Source organism: Biomphalaria glabrata, chromosome 17 (genome assembly GCF_947242115.1).
Source record: "Biomphalaria glabrata chromosome 17, xgBioGlab47.1, whole genome shotgun sequence".
Classification (NCBI taxonomy): Eukaryota; Metazoa; Mollusca; class Gastropoda; family Planorbidae; genus Biomphalaria; species Biomphalaria glabrata.
Window position 1 is genome coordinate 5,930,971 of NC_074727.1, and position 16,509 is coordinate 5,947,479.

General features: G+C 32.6%; 1 protein-coding gene across 1 annotated transcript in view; it reads left to right on the top strand.

Annotated features, from left to right (window-relative positions):
- Positions 1–16,509, top strand: part of LOC106066884 (diacylglycerol kinase theta-like) — a 31,622-nt gene that overhangs the window by 7,745 nt on the left and 7,368 nt on the right. The window contains exons 3-17 of the mRNA XM_056015193.1: positions 1,407–1,509; positions 2,672–2,760; positions 4,664–4,792; positions 5,152–5,293; positions 5,969–6,082; positions 7,135–7,232; positions 7,328–7,406; positions 10,027–10,162; positions 10,358–10,448; positions 11,234–11,347; positions 13,662–13,812; positions 14,347–14,504; positions 15,716–15,867; positions 16,144–16,292; positions 16,401–16,509. Of these exons, the coding sequence (XP_055871168.1) occupies positions 1,407–1,509; positions 2,672–2,760; positions 4,664–4,792; positions 5,152–5,293; positions 5,969–6,082; positions 7,135–7,232; positions 7,328–7,406; positions 10,027–10,162; positions 10,358–10,448; positions 11,234–11,347; positions 13,662–13,812; positions 14,347–14,504; positions 15,716–15,867; positions 16,144–16,292; positions 16,401–16,509 (1,814 nt within the window). The remainder of the gene's footprint in view (positions 1–1,406; positions 1,510–2,671; positions 2,761–4,663; positions 4,793–5,151; positions 5,294–5,968; positions 6,083–7,134; positions 7,233–7,327; positions 7,407–10,026; positions 10,163–10,357; positions 10,449–11,233; positions 11,348–13,661; positions 13,813–14,346; positions 14,505–15,715; positions 15,868–16,143; positions 16,293–16,400) is intronic.

Here is a 16,509-nt window from a genome sequence, read left to right on the forward strand (position 1 = left end):
TAGGAGTTGGTTTTCCGTGCTGCCTTTAGGCGCTCAGTAAACGCAACTCTGTCAGAGTCGGGTGTCGAACCTCGAGCCCCCTTCTAGGTAGCCAAGACAAGCCAAGTTCAAGCGCACTTAGCCTCTCGACCACGCTTCCCAGCATAATATTGAGTGTTGTCTTGCTACAAACTATTAAACATGATCACTTTGGAGTAGTATAAGAATTTTCTGAGGGAATGGTAAAGAAAATCAAATATACTTTTGAACATAAGGGCTGTAACTAATTGTTTCAAGAAATCTTATCTTCTATTGATTACAGACGTTACTTCAAAAAAGAAGATTATCCCCATTCCCACTATTTAGAACCCATACAAACATCTCTTTAGTGTGTATATCTTTGAGTGTGATAAGAATTAAAGTAACCGAGAAACCTAACGAAAGGCTTTATTAAGCTACAACCACACATGAACTGACTAAAGATACTTCGACAATAACATACTAAATCAATATTGTGAGCACATTCTCATGACATTACCCAAACATAAACAAGTATCAACAGTTACAGCACAATGGGGCAAAGCAAAGGATTTTTTTCCACAGGATATTAAGGTTGGGCTAAAGAGATGTTTGTGTGGGTTCTAAATAGGGGGAAAAGAGGTTAATCTTCTCACACTGTTCCATAAATAGAGACAGATATTTAGGCTCAAGAAGAGTATGTATATGGAGGAAGAAGTAAATTGCAAAAAATGGTGGCCCTTTGTTTCACTCTTATGGGCTACTATAATTTAGAGGTAAAAAATTGTGTTGTGCAGGGTGGGAATTGTAAAGCAGGTTTCCAATCCAAATAAGCAACCTATTCCAACTATGAAGTGAAGCACAGAAGTCAGCTTGTCTTGTTAGAGAGTTAAGGCATTCTTTTCCATGTGCTTGTGAAAACTTTATATCAGTTTAAAATGAATGCCATTGTGCCTGGGTGTATGCTTAGAAATACCAAATAGCAATAAATATTGTTTAAAGATGGGTTTCATTTTCAATCAATGCAAAAAAGGTGAAATCCTGCTAAAGTGTCATGCATTAAAAAAAGGGCGGCTCTCTTTTTTCATTCTGCTCTAGTTTACAAAATTTCAGCATTATCTGATGTAAAGAGATTTTTTTTTTTTTATGATAATAAAACTACAAAGTTGACAGCTGAGATAGTCAGTTAGCCTTCCTTATGGCATCATGGGTATATTTTAAGTTGTAACTTTTTAACTGGTGAATCTAAATGAGGTATTGTTTTAATTGATCTGTAAGAATTGTTGTCATTATATGGTACTATGCCTCTGGTACTTGCCATAAATCATCTATCATCCCAGCTTAAATGAATGCCTGCTTGATGCTATGTTATTCATGAATTTGTGTCTCTAATTAAGTTTGTGTTTCAGAATCCAGTGGCTCACTGTTGGTCAGAACCAAGCCACTTCAAAAGAAAATTCTGTAATGTCTGCAGGAAAAGATTAGAGGACAGTCTAGCTATACGCTGTGAAAGTAAGTTACAGTATCAAAAACACATCACAAACACCATGTCCAATAACTGACACAAAAAATAGTTTAGAAAATGGTAATGTTTTCTTCTAGGCTGTGGAAGCATAGAGTTGTTTGGTAGCTATATAAAGCATGGAGGAAGTTAATGGTAGAATTTAGAAAGGTTAGAATGTTCAGTTTTGATTTCAACTTCCACTTCTTCTTTTAAAAATACACCTTTATTACATTGAATACATGTACTTGGGGTTTTGCAAGAGAAGATTCAACCTCAATCCCTCACTCAAATTGAGTTTGATGATGTATTTGGAAAAGCTTTAATGATTCTTTTACGTTTCAGTTGTTTTATTATGCAGATTCAATATTTTCTTTGAAAGCTTCATCACATTGAAGCAAAGTACAAAATATGTTCTTTATCTGTAGCTGACCTGCAACACTTTGAACATAACACCAAATGTAATCTAGCTACTAGTGTGCTGCAACTGAGCCTTTGTTTGAGCCTGAGAAGTAGCATCACCATATTTCATATACTGTGAAATGAAAACACTCATAATTAGTTACATTTGTCATTGAAAGCATCTCTAACTACTCTCTTTGCGTCTATTTGCTTATTCATTAACTCAAAGAATATGCTTTTTAATATAGACTTTTATTGATGTAATGAATATCCTGACCTAGAAAATTTGGACTTCAATTAGAAGAAAGAAATAATACAAGAAACAAAAACTATAATTTCATTAAAATACTCTAATTGAAAAAAAACAGTATTACTAAGACATCTACAGAGTATTTTCTAGAAAAGCAAAAAATTTGAGGGTCTGATGAGATATGCATAACAAGCTCCACAAGTCCAGACTTAAATGTCATGGATGACTGCGTTGGAGCTTGTTATTAGCAGAGCTTCAGAATTGTTGACGTGACATAAACTATTGATGATTTGAAGATGAGCTTGGATATCTAGGTTAAGACCCTGCTGTGAAATGCACGGATGTCATTTTGAGCATATATCAGTGTGATATTACATTATATATGCCTTTAAAAGTTATTCTTTTTTAAAAATAGATATCTGTTTGACAAATTTTCTGCTTTTCTTGTGCCTACCCTGTATAGAAAATGGTAACTCATTTCAAGTTTATTTATCCATTTCTACTTTTCTGTTTGAAAACAGTATGTGAATATTATGCACACCTTGACTGTCAAGATTTTGTAGTGAGCGATTGTATGGAATGTGCAACTTACTTCCCTCAAAGGGATAGGGTAAGTAAAGGTTATGTAAACATTAGACTAAGGCACATGTGGTACTCTACTTTTGTACTTTTTTGCTTAGCTTAATGAATAACCCTAAAATGTTCTGCAACTGGTCTTCCATGATCCTAAATTTAAAAAATCAAGCAATCTTTTCTTTTGGCTTGAGGATTTTAAACAGCTTTACAAGAAAAGAGAACACAAAAAAAGAAAAGAAACAAAAATAATGTTAATGCCCTTGGAAACTAAAAATCTTTTAAACTTTTACCACCATCCTTAACTATAATTAGTGATAGCACACTAATGAAAGGGATATAATGTATTTCAATATTAAGATATTTGATTTTTTTCAAATGAGAGGGTGTCCTGGAGTATAAAGACCATTTTGTTTTTTAAAGGACTAAATAACTCTTTGGTGCATAGCTCTATTGCAGACACTTTACCAGAAACAATCTGTTATCCTCCCCCCATACAAAAAAAAAAGCTACATGAATAAGTTTATGTGCTCAAAGTTCTAAAAGAAATACACTTCATGCAGGAGTTTTTCTGTGTTTTTTTGTATTATTGTGGGTAGCATTCCATTTGAAGTGTCACTAAAAGGTGAAGGTTCAGCCAGAATTAACAAGACACATTGCCTCTAACTATAACAGCAAAGCATTAGAATCACAAATACTAGGACTAACTGGCCAAGAAGATGTTTGGGAAGTCTTATAATATAGGCCTTAACTATGCAAACCTTTTTCTCTTCATCATTTGGTAGAGTATATAAGATATTTCAGTAGAGAACTGATAAGCTGAGGAATAGTCAGAGAGTGTATGTAAAACCTTTTTTTGTTTTTCTGGTAGGGAGGAACTTCCCATCCTGAATTTTTGCACTTCCAATATAAAAAAACACATTTTAACTCTCCCACTGACCAACCTTTTAACCAGTAAATTCTAAGCATCTGTTACATTAAATTACAATGACCTGCTCTCTCTGTCCTTCTCTGTCTCTTTCTCTCTCCCCTTCTTTTTCTCTTTTTAACTTTTTTTTGCTGTAACCTCATCATTATCATCATCATTCCTTTGGGTTCCTCATGGAACATAGGGCCTCAACAAAAACACACCACTCTCCTTGGTCTCTTGCTAGTTTTTTTATGGTTTCCCAGCTCTTCCCAGTTCTCTCGGCTTCTTCTAGTACACTGCGTCGCCATGTTCTTTTTGGTCTTCCTCTGCGTCTTGTTTCCTGGGGGTTCCACTCTAGGACCTGCCTAGCTCTGTTGCTGGTATCTTTTCTAAGGAAGTGACCAATCCATCTCCACTTCCTCTCTAAGATCTGCACTTCTATATTTTTCTGTCCACTCATCTCCCACAGTTTAATGTTTTCTACTTTGTGGTACCAGTGTATTTTTAGGATATTTCTCAGGCATCTGTTGATGAAGGTCTGTACTTTTTTTGTTGTCGCTTCAGTTGTTCTCCATGTTTCAGAACCATACAGTAGGATAGCCTTGACATTAGAGTTAAAGATTCTTAGTTTAGTCTTGTTTGAGATGAGGAGATTTCCAGGTTGGTTTTAGCTGTGTAAATGTCTGACGCGCTAGATTTATACGGCATTTAATGTCCTCATCTGTTCCACCTGATATACTGACTACACTCCCAAGGTATATAAAAATTTTTACTTGGTCTATTGTCTGAGAATCCAGTACTATGTCTCCAATTAGTTTATTGTTTACTTTAAGTACTGTAACTTAGAGTGGCATTATTTAGCAAAGTAAATAAAGAAATGGCAAAATTTTATGGATTGCTTCTTGTAAAATGAGCAGAAAAGAACTCTAAGACTAAGTTCAAGACTTTGATTTAGATTCTTGATATAAATACAAAATGACCTGACACAAATAATTCTATATACTTATTGATGTGTTTTGTGTTTCTCTAGAATGTGATTCATTACCATCATTGGAGGGAAGGCAATCTGCCACCCAACTCCAAATGTGTTTCATGCAAAAAGACCTGTTGGTCCTCAGAGTGTCTAGCAGGGATGAGATGTGAATGGTGCGGCGTCACGGTAAGCATCTCTTCACTACCCATAAGACATGGTGACCATATTGTAAAATGCTTTGCTGCCAGAAACTCTTTTCAAATCCTAGTAAAGGATGGGATGGTTTATCTTAGAACCCTTCTGACCACAAACAGTAAAGAAGGTTCATCATTGTACTAAATACATGATACACAATACTTAAAATATCCACTCATCATTTTATAACATTTTTATATGTAAATATATATATAAACAAATGTTCTCTCAGAGCTTGCTTTTGTTTTCATAAATCATTTGAACCCATCATTTTGTAAAGGTTAGTAATACCTGAAGGAAACATAATGTTTCAAAACTTATACCTCTGTTATGCTGGCCAACTTTTTCAGGCCCACGCCACATGTTATAGATCACTGCCAGTAGAATGTAAGTTTGGGAGCTTGCGAGAAATTCTCCTACCTTCTTCTTGCTTGACCATCCCTCGTCTAGAAGTTCCAATGGAGACTATTCTGGGAATCAGCCGGAAGACAAGTGAATTTTTTTTTCCTTTACCCTCTTAAAATATTGGTGCTGAAACAAAGTAGAAATGAAGTTATTTGTGATTTACAATGTTTTAGGAATTTTAAAATTGAAGTAACTCTTTTTGAAGTAGTAATTAGTTACAGTGTTACGTATTAATAAGTTTCTGTTTCTGTTTAAGTAGTGTATATATAATGTTACTTTATTGTAGTAATTTTTTTCTTTTGAATTTCTCCTTGGTTCTGTTGTCTGTTCTGATGGCTGCTCAGCATTTCCAGGTGAGTGGTTGAAACATTTAATCAGGGGATAGTGTGTAAATAACTGTTTTTTTACAAAGGAAAATGATGTTTTGATAATATGCACAGATGACAATTCATGTTTTTTTATCATCCCCTTGATATTTTTGCATGATTCTTGTGCCGAATAAGTAATAAGGAGATATATAGGTAAAGTTTTAACATAATCAATTAGGAGGAAAAATTACATTTGGGGATTCACAAATTTTAAAAGGATCACATTTAATTTTATTTCATCTGGATGAAGAACTTTTTTTCATTTCTACGCTCAACTTGATTTTATTCTGTTTGTTTGTTGTTGTAAATGTTGCTCTGTTATTAGTGGATAGAGGTGTTATCACTTTAAGAAGCAATGTAGGTTTTGATGTAGTTTTATTACTATTGTTCTCAGCTCGCACTGTCTCTGAAGAATGGTCCTCAAGTGGTGACTCTAAAACTGAAGATGAAGAAAGAGAAAGACGGTCGCCGAGAGAGAAAGATGGAAGAGACAAAGATAAAGAAGACTGTAAATCTCTTGGTTTTTGAAGCCGCATTTTTTTTTTTCAATATTTCTTCTTTTTTTTTTAAATTCTGAAATTTCCTTTTATTTACATATTTTGCCATATAGACTAGGTTTAGAGCTAATTTGTTAAAAGCCTGACCCTACACTTTGAGGCTGGAAAAACATTTGATTTCTTCAATATCAAATGAAAACTCTCATGAATCCCTTTTATTATAAAGGTCATTTTTTTATGTATGAGTTCACATGGTGAATTTTTAAGTTTTGTCAACTAGTTCACTAAGCAGGCCTGGATACTCATTATTGGTTTTATAAAGTTATCATCTGCCCATATTTAATTATCATTTCAAAATGGCTAATCCTTCATTTTTTTTTTTTATATATGGCCGTAATTATTGAATAGATAGTTTTTGGGATAAGGTGTTATGTTTTGTCATAAGTGTATTTAAATTATTTTATTTACAATTTTTTTTAACCTAACTTTTGTTCTTTTCAAAAATTAAAAATATTTAATTACTTTTGGAAGCTTTAGGATAATGTATCTGAAGTTGTCTAATATTACACTTGAGCCTATCTAGTTAGATAAACTAAAATTTTAATTTATGACTATAATTTTGACAACATGATTATTATTAGGCTTGTCTTCAAGTCTTCAAGTCCAAACATTAATGACAACATACAAAATATAAATTGTAATATTTAATTTATCCATAAAAAAAATTGAGATGACCTGCACTTTTAATGAAATTAAGGCAATAAGATAATTGCCTAATAAGGCTACTTTCTCCCTTCAATTTAATTTTTAAAAAATCTATTTTATGTTTTACAAGTGCATAAAAATGCCACCATTCAAAAAGTTTTGTGGGTTATCCTTATATTGATTTAATTATGAAATTATTAATAAAATTAATATATAATAAATAATTTTGTTAAATTATTGAAAATAATGATATAGATGGGGAGGACATTTCAACTTTTTTTTTTTATTTGAAAATCAAGATATATTCAATTCAGCTTCTTTTTTCCATGAATAATGAATATTTTCTATTTCTGATTAGGTGAAATAATTAGGGTGTTTGATGGCAATGCCTCCCTTAAGAAACGCTTGTACCGCACAATATCAGTACCTAGAAATGCAACAGTACAGGCTATTCTGGTAAGTGTATTGGATGACCTAGATGATTGTAATGTAATACACTGTCTTGTATTCAACATGAAATTATAAACAAATATGTTGTTATATGTCAACAGGAGGCAGCTCTTAAAACATTCCACATATCTGATGATCCCAAAAACTATTATGTGACAGAAGCAACGGAGTCCAGCTTAGGTAAGAGTACGTATTCCTTTTTTTCACTTTTTGGTGTTGTGTTGACCAATAGAAACAGTGGCTTTGTAAGACACAAACATTTCCAAGTGTTCAGATCTGATATTAAAGTGAGTTCACAGCATCTTGTCTGCTAAATATTAATGAATGTTTAAGGCAGTTCTTTATACAATAACACAGATTTATTTTCCTAACATTGACCAAAAGTTGTCTTATCCTGTTTCTGACTTGTTTGTAAACTAACTCAGTCACTTTACTTGCACTACTGCACTCTGCAATGTCCTATGCACAAATATTGGTTTTGAAAGCATTATCTTAATAAATACCCTAACCTCATCAACTACCATCATAGCGCTAGTCAATGACAAAATGATTCTTAATAGAGAACTTTTGATTTAATTTTAGTCCTTGGCTCATAAGCTGAAAACCTTTACACTGAAAATTTTTTCAGTTCCTCAAAATGGGGGCATGTGTGACCAAGAGGCTTTTATACCTATCAGGGGGAAGTTGAGTTTGTGTATGCTGAGTGCCTAAAGGCAGCATTGAAACCTTCTCCCAAATACTTAATGATTTACAAAAGAGATTAGGGATCTTCGGATGCCTCTGAGTCCACCCAGCTCTAATGGGTACCTGACATTAATTAGAGAATAGTAAAGGCGGTTGGTCATTGTGCTGGCCATATGGCACCCTCGTTAATTGTAGGCCACAGAAACAGATGACCTTTACATCATCTGCCCTATAGACCACAAGGTCTGAAAGGGGAACTTACTTTACATTTTGCATGAAAGAAGCACTTTATGAAAGCAAATTCATATGTGTATTACAAATAAATAATGAATAGAAATATGAAGATTTCAAGGCAGAAATATGTTGATTAGGTCATGTAATTCACTTGGCATCCACTTCCTCAAATATTCACTTCAATCTTAAAGATATTTAAATAGAAATCCAAAGATATATGCCAATCAATCACTAAGAGTTTAGCCAAGGGCTTAAGAACACAGTTTTAAAAGCTCTCAGTTCAAAAGAACTAGATCTAGATTCTTTTACATTGATCTCTGGACAAAGATAAACAAGATTTAGAAGATTTATTGTTTATAAATTTAAATTTGGTTTAAGTTCACCCCCTCCCCAATAAAAAAAAAGTTCTTTTGAAAGAAGGAGTGTACAAACTTGACAATTTGCGGTCTGTTGATTTCTACCAAAAAAAATGTATAAAACAAAAAGAAAATTAGTTTTATATTAATCTTATGGATTAAATATGTGTAGAACAAAATATTTTAAGGAACTATATCAATTTTAAGACATAAACAAAAGCTAAAAATTATGTTCTAAGTTACAGTGTATAAATATTTTTAGATCATTTTATAGAGACAATATTTGTGGCTACACAAAAATACTTTTACCACAATTCTATTGTTGCAGTAATCTCTTTCAAGTGGCCAGTTTGATAAAATCATCTCTATACAAATATTACATCTTCTAACTAGCTTTCTGTTTCCCTCTGGATGTAAAGAGAGTTATATCATTTAAAACTAATTTTAAAATTGAAAGAAAGTATGCTTCTAAATCAAATGCAATAAGTCACAAAGCAATGGGGTTATTAATAACTTTACATTTTGTCACAGGTGCCAATTGTTGTGACAACACATCAATTTACCTGGACTATCCAAAAAGCTTAACAGTTACCAATCAAGGATTCAGTAGGTTTTATTCTACACATTTCTTTCATGAATAAATAGCACTGAATTTGTTGTGGGATAACTTTAATTAGTGTGGACAAAAACTGGTGCATTATATCAACCTCTTGGTAAAATTCTAACTCTTCCAATAATGATAAACAAATATTAATTGCCAATCACATTTTGACATTATCTTAAGATGTGTATACTAAACACACATTAGATAGTTTCTTGAGAGGAGTGGGGACTTTGTATCCAAGTAATTTTAGAGCCCTGTATGAGTTTAAAACGTGCACACAAGTGTAGAAAGGAATTGAATGAACAACTAAATGTAAATGTAACTGTCAAAGTAATGGATGAAAAATACTAATATAAAATTGCTGTGAAGGACATTCTGTGTTGTGGCTTTAATATTATATCTGCAAGTTATTGTTTGATGAATTGACCTTATAACTAATTAAATTTGTTTAGTAGCATAACTTTTATTGGACAATGCATGACAAAGGGCAAAGTAAGCATCGTTGCATTATGTTAAATAAAAAGTACATAGTATCTTAGAGTCAAGTAGTGATGTCAATTAATCACATTGAACAAAAGTGTTTACATATTGATATCTATATATATATTATAATTATAACTATTTTTAATATAATAAACTTAAATAGAGGTATAATTTACATTGTAGTTTTCTATTAAGGGAAGTATTTAAATTTATTTTCATTTTAAATCAAAGCAACAGACTATTATTTAAATTAAAAACTCTCTGATTAATACTGTTGAAAACTAAATTCTATAAGAAAACTCCATAATAGGAATATAAATTAATTCTTCTTCTTAAGTCTCAACATCCTCATCAGAAGAGTTAAATATCTTTAGTTCATACTGTAAGCCTAAGGGAAAGTTTAAAAACATTTTCTACGTTGTTTTTTTTTTGCTTTCAGGAGAAAGAGAGCTAGAGGAAAACATGCCAGTTAGATCCCAGTTAAAAACACCTGATGGAAAACGGCCTTCCATATTTTTGAGATACAAAGAAAAGAAAGACAGTGGAGTCATTAGAGTTTATCCTGGTGGATTAAGGTTGGTGTTTGTATTTGGTATTCTTTTTGTAACAACTATGTTGTAGAATCTCAGTTTACAATTCTTAGTTCTTGGTTCAGACTATATATATATATATATATATATATATAATATAATTGTATACTTTGATGGATACATATAAAATCTAGTTAAATGTTAAACATGAATAAAGTTTCTTTTATCTTACATTACCAGAGTGAGCTGTGGCTACAAGAATATATATCTAAACAAAGACACGACTACAGAAGAGGTTATCAAGACAGCGCTAAGGAAGTTTGGTTTTGAGGTTGGCTTTGATTTGTATACTATACAAGTTCATTTAAGTTGTAGGCCTAAATGTTCACCATTTCTTTTAGTAAACATAACTTAAATGTTTGAAAAAAAAATTAGTAATATCAACATTTATCAACACCTAACCCTTTTAACCTTAGACTGAACATCAAATAAAATTTGATGAATCATTTTAATTGAAAATAAAAATTATTAACAGCTTTAAAAACTAAGTCTTTGCTAAGTAACATTATTTTTTTCATTGATACTTAACATAAAGTGAGAAGTCAGGCTTTAAAAAAATTTTAGCTGGCAGCATATGACCTCTGAAAGACAATTAGAGAGCTCTTGCAAAGGCCATGGGACAGACACTTATATCGAAAGAAAAATCCTTATTGAAGACAGGTGCAGAAGATGAATAGAAAAATTGAATAGACCTCCAGCGGACAACAGCTTTGTTTGCACGAGATTCTGAACAAGTATGCAGGTCACAACTGGGTTTGAGTAGTCATGTGAAACACTGCACACATCCATAATCTTCGGAGTAGAAGACATTGCCATTATTATTTTCTGTGAGAGATGTAGACCCAAAGACTCTGGCTTAATATTACTATTATTATTAAGAAGAATGAGAAAATGGCCCTTCTAGGTTTGAGATTTGTTTAAGGTGAATACATTGCAGTTTCTTCATACAGTTTCTTAAGAGAAATGTGCTTATGATTTGGCAAGACCCTGACTGGCAATAAGAATCTCATTATTGTTTGATCATCTTAATAGATAAAATTAAAACTTTCTTCACAGGACAAAGATCCAGACAGCTTTGAGTTAATTGAGGTATTGTTAGACAAAGGTGTTACAGAAAGGAAAGTGGACCGTAATGCAAAGCCCTTTCACATAATGGTACAAAGCAGACGGGTAGGTGCTCTTTTATACATCAATAAATTCTCTTGTCCCTTGACTTTCATTGTAGGGGTGCTGTGGCAGTTTGCAAAAGCTAATCCCCCCACTTTTCTTGATCAGCAGCTGTTCTTAGAAGGATATCAAGACAGAGGACGGTCCATTTTTTTATGTTGTCCAGCCAGATTTTCTTTGGATGACCTTTCTTCATACCCCCTCCACTGTACCATAGAGTATGACTTTTGACAATGAGTCCTGTCTTACAACATGACTGAACTAGCTCAGTTTTCATCTCTTCACAGTATTGAGTTCATTTTTGCCAGCCAGAGTATTGAATTGTAGATATTTATAATCTAAATAAAGAGGCTAAACATAGCCTATCTCTTTAACAGTAGATTTAAAAAAAAAATATGTCACATAAAATCTCTAAAAGTGACCAAACCTAATCATCCAGTCTTATCCCAGTTTTTTTTTTATTTATTACTCTATGACTAGCATTACTCTGAAAGTGACCAAACCCAATCATCCAGTCTTATCACAGTTTTTTTTATTTATTACTCTATGACTAGCATTACTCTGAAAGTGACCAAACCTAATCATCCAGTCTTATCACAGTTTTTTTTATTTATTACTCTATGACTAGCATTACTCTGAAAGTGACCAAACCTAATCATCCAGTCTTATCACAGTTTTTTTTATTTATTACTCTATGACTAGCATTACTCTGAAAGTGACCAAACCCAATCATCCAGTCTTATCCCAGTTTTTTTTATTTATTACTCTATGACTAGCATTACTCTGAAAGTGACCAAACCCAATCATCCAGTCTTATCACAGTTTTTTTTATTTATTACTCTATGACTAGCATTACTCTGAAAGTGACCAAACCCAATCATCCAGTCTTATCCCAGTTTTTTTTATTTATTACTCTATGACTAGCATTACTCTGAAAGTGACCAAACCTAATCATCCAGTCTTATATCAGTTTTTTTTATTTATTACTCTATGACTAGCATTACTCTGAAAGTGACCAAACCCAATCATCCAGTCTTATATCAGTTTTTTTTATTTATTACTCTATGACTAGCATTACTCTGAAAGTGACCAAACCCAATCATCCAGTCTTATCCCAGTTTTTTTTATTTATTACTCTATGACTAGCATTACTCTGAAAGTGACCAAACCCAATCATCCAGTCTTATCCCAGTTTTTTTTATTTATTACTCTATGACTAGCATTACTCTGAAAGTGACCAAACCTAATCATCCAGTCTTATATCAGTTTTTTTTATTTATTACTCTATGACTAGCATTACTCTGAAAGTGACCAAACCCAATCATCCAGTCTTATCCCAGTTTTTTTTATTTATTACTCTATGACTAGTATTACTCTGAAAGTGACCAAACCCAATCATCCAGTCTTATCACAGTTTTTTTATTTATTACTCTATGACTAGCATTACTCTGAAAGTGACCAAACCCAATCATCCAGTCTTATCCCAGTTTTTTTTATTTATTACTCTATGACTAGCATTACTCTGAAAGTGACCAAACCTAATCATCCAGTCTTATATCAGTTTTTTTTATTTATTACTCTATGACTAGCATTACTCTGAAAGTGACCAAACCCAATCATCCAGTCTTATCCCAGTTTTTTTTATTTATTACTCTATGACTAGTATTACTCTGAAAGTGACCAAACCCAATCATCCAGTCTTATCACAGTTTTTTTATTTATTACTCTATGACTAGCATTACTCTGAAAGTGACCAAACCCAATCATCCAGTCTTATCACAGTTTTTTTATTTATTACTTCCACTCTTAGATTTCTTCTCTAAATTTTGTTTTGGAAGCTGTTTGAGGGGCAGAGGAATAACTATCTCCAAAAATCAATCAAAGCTTGTACATGAAATAAAGCAAACATATTTTTTATGACATGTATAAGGCCTGTAAAAAATGTAATCTAAATTTTATTTCAACATAGGACTCCTAAGAAAATATGTCATCTTTTTATGACTAAGTGTTTCCAAAGGATTTGTTTAAACATTTCCTTTAATAATTATATTCAAAGCTTTTTTTAAACATTTATTAAATATATTCAAGCTTGCCCTAATAAAACTTCAGCAAACATTCATATTTATAATAGTTAACTTTTGTTTAGAGAGGGTTGCCTTTTCTCATGTTTCTTCTTAAATTGTTATACAATGATTCAATGAAAGAAATTCTTTAGAGTTTTTTTGTGTAATAGTTTTATATTTCAGATATATTGTGAGAATTTTTTATTTTTTTTATTTTGATTAAAATAATTGATATTAATAACTGTTTTGTGTAGGAATCCTTGCGCCAAAATCGAATGACAAGGTTTTATCTGCAACAAAAAGAAGATCCCCATGGACCCAGCATATCTCTGTATGTGGGTAATTTACCTACTGGCTTGTCACAGAGACAATATGAAAAAATACTTTTAGATATTATAGGCAGAGGTAAGTACTCCTGTAGTCTCTAGCATGTTAGTGTGCCATAACTAATTGGACTGAAGTCATGGCTGGTACATGCTCTTTTTTTGGTAATGGTTAGCTAGCTTCTTTGATTAGGAAGATAACTCAAACCAAGTCAAGTTCTTCGCCATTATGTTGAGACATTTGTCAATAGCCAGATGCCTGTCTTTTCATTCTTTCCTAGCTCTGGTGAAAGGTCATGTTTCTAGCACAAACTGTTGAGTTTCACTTCTGTTACAGCGCAACATGAATCAGTTTAAGAAATGCTCCTTTAAGTGACTACATTTGTCAGATGTGACAGAAAATTTTGGTCACAAATGGATCAGCATAGTTTATAAAACACTGCTGTGTTTCATGATGTCAGATTTTAACTTATGACAAAGGGCAGTGTTGAAATCCTCCAAGCTTAGAATGACCTGAACTGATAAACCTGGTCCTTGCACTAGATGTAGTCATGATCTTGAGTGAATTGTTGAGTAAACTACTCTCTTCAAGGGATTCTTTTGTTTTCTTTTTCAGAAAATAAGTGGGAAAAGTTTGATGGTATTTACTATGAGTATGGCTCACTAGTCCTCATATATACAATACCTGAAGTAGCAACAACAGTATTTAATATACTACAGGAGTCTACATTTGATGAAAAACAAATTTTGGCTTTACTGCTACCTAATATTCAAGTAAGTAAACACACCAAGAAGTTAGTGATCTGTTTGTAGTATATTGGTAACAAGATGTGCACATTGAAAATGTTGCTCCTTATCACAAGCCATTACTCTGAAGTGAAGGAAGCATGGCTTAGACTATTATTTACAATGGAAGCTGACTGTCAGTCTTGCTAGTACTGTGATGTCACGATTGATTTGGATGAATTTGTTCATTCATTTTAGAAGAAGAAGAAGGTTCTAGTGAAATGATTTTATAGTTATTTCATGAAATTTAATTCCATAATACTAGATTATTACATTCAAAGAAATATATTAAGCCTGTTCCTATTACACATTGCATAATGAAAATTGTTCTAAATGATGATAAATAATAATGATAATAATATTAATAATTACATAGCTTAATGTAGGTTCAAAGTGCTTTGAGAACTATACAGACTTAAAATAGCTAACAAAAAAGGCAAACTTAAGTATAAAGAATAAAGATTACTGTTAGACCTAACCATAAAACATGTGGCTGGTCATCCTTATACTCACTACCATCCAACACTTTTACATGGCACATTTACCTTGGACAGATTTCAATCACAACAACAAATGAAGCTTTACAAACTAATGTACAGCTGTACTAATTGTACAGTAGTTACGCCGAGGTGGTCAATTGTAGTCAAACTATATTTCCATTTGATTGGATCAATAAAAGTTATCTTATCTTATCTTTATATTTTATATTCTTGTATTTTTTCTGAACCTAAATTAACCTTACATTAACCTCTTTTTTGAATACATACTGCAAATTTGATACACAAAACACTTTCACTATTAACACCAGACAGTTATGAAGTGCCTTTAGTGACTAGTTTAGGAGCTAAAAAGTTTTATATCTTGTTTGCCAGAGGTCATTGAAAGTAAAGCACCTAGATTAGCTCTAATCATTTGTGGGATTGATAAAATAAAGTTATTTTTTAAAAGTTATCTATTAAAACTAAATCCTGAGAAAAGAAATCTAGTTATCACCAACATTTAAACATTTTATTAAGCAGTCTAGTGTCCAAGTCTTAACTCCTATCATCATATCTTAGACATATTTGTTATACTGATAAAGTTGCCTGACATGGTTTGTAGGCACAGCTTGTTTGTATCAATACAGAGTATAGTTTATTTCCCAATCATAAATTCTTTTCTTTCTACTGGGGATTACCCTCTGATTATCTTTGTTTCAGCCGCACATGATTCCAGACTATGTGAAACCTTTGATGGTTTTTGTCAATGTCAAGAGCGGTGGTTGTCAGGGACTAGAGCTCATTACCTCTTTCAGGAAGCTGCTCAACCCTCACCAGGTGTTCAACTTGGAGAATGGGGGACCACTGCCAGGGTATACTCTTACATTACATTGTATAAATTGTAGACCATTCACAACATACACCTTTGCATAATTTAATTTAATATAGGGCAGTGCCAAAGTATATTATTATAAGTTACAAGAGAACTGCTTTTAGAGAAGGGCTTTTTAAAATTAACATGGGAACTGTTGCCAGAAGGAGTGTAACATGATTAATAAAGGAACTATTACCAAGTTTTGGTTAGCATTAAAATGAAATAATTAGTATTGTATGATTATAGCAGACTAAACAATCTTTACTATTTCTAGGTTGTATGTATTCCGAAATATCCCATACTACAAAATCCTGGTGTGTGGTGGGGATGGTACCGTCGGATGGGTACTATCCTGTCTTGATAATGTGGGCCAAGATGCTGAGTGTCAGTCACCACCCATGGCTATTGTACCTTTAGGCACAGGTAAGCTGACCTTTTACTTTACATTTTTTCATTTTGTTATAGTTAATATATTTAGTAAAAATAACAATTTCTGGTTTTGTATGTGCTGATTCTTTGTCTTTCTTTCAGGTAATGATTTAGCAAGAGTTTTACGCTGGGGACCAGGCTACACAGGAGGTGAGGATCCTCTCAATGTTCTCAGAGATGTGATTGATGCTGAGGAAATCAAGCTTGATCG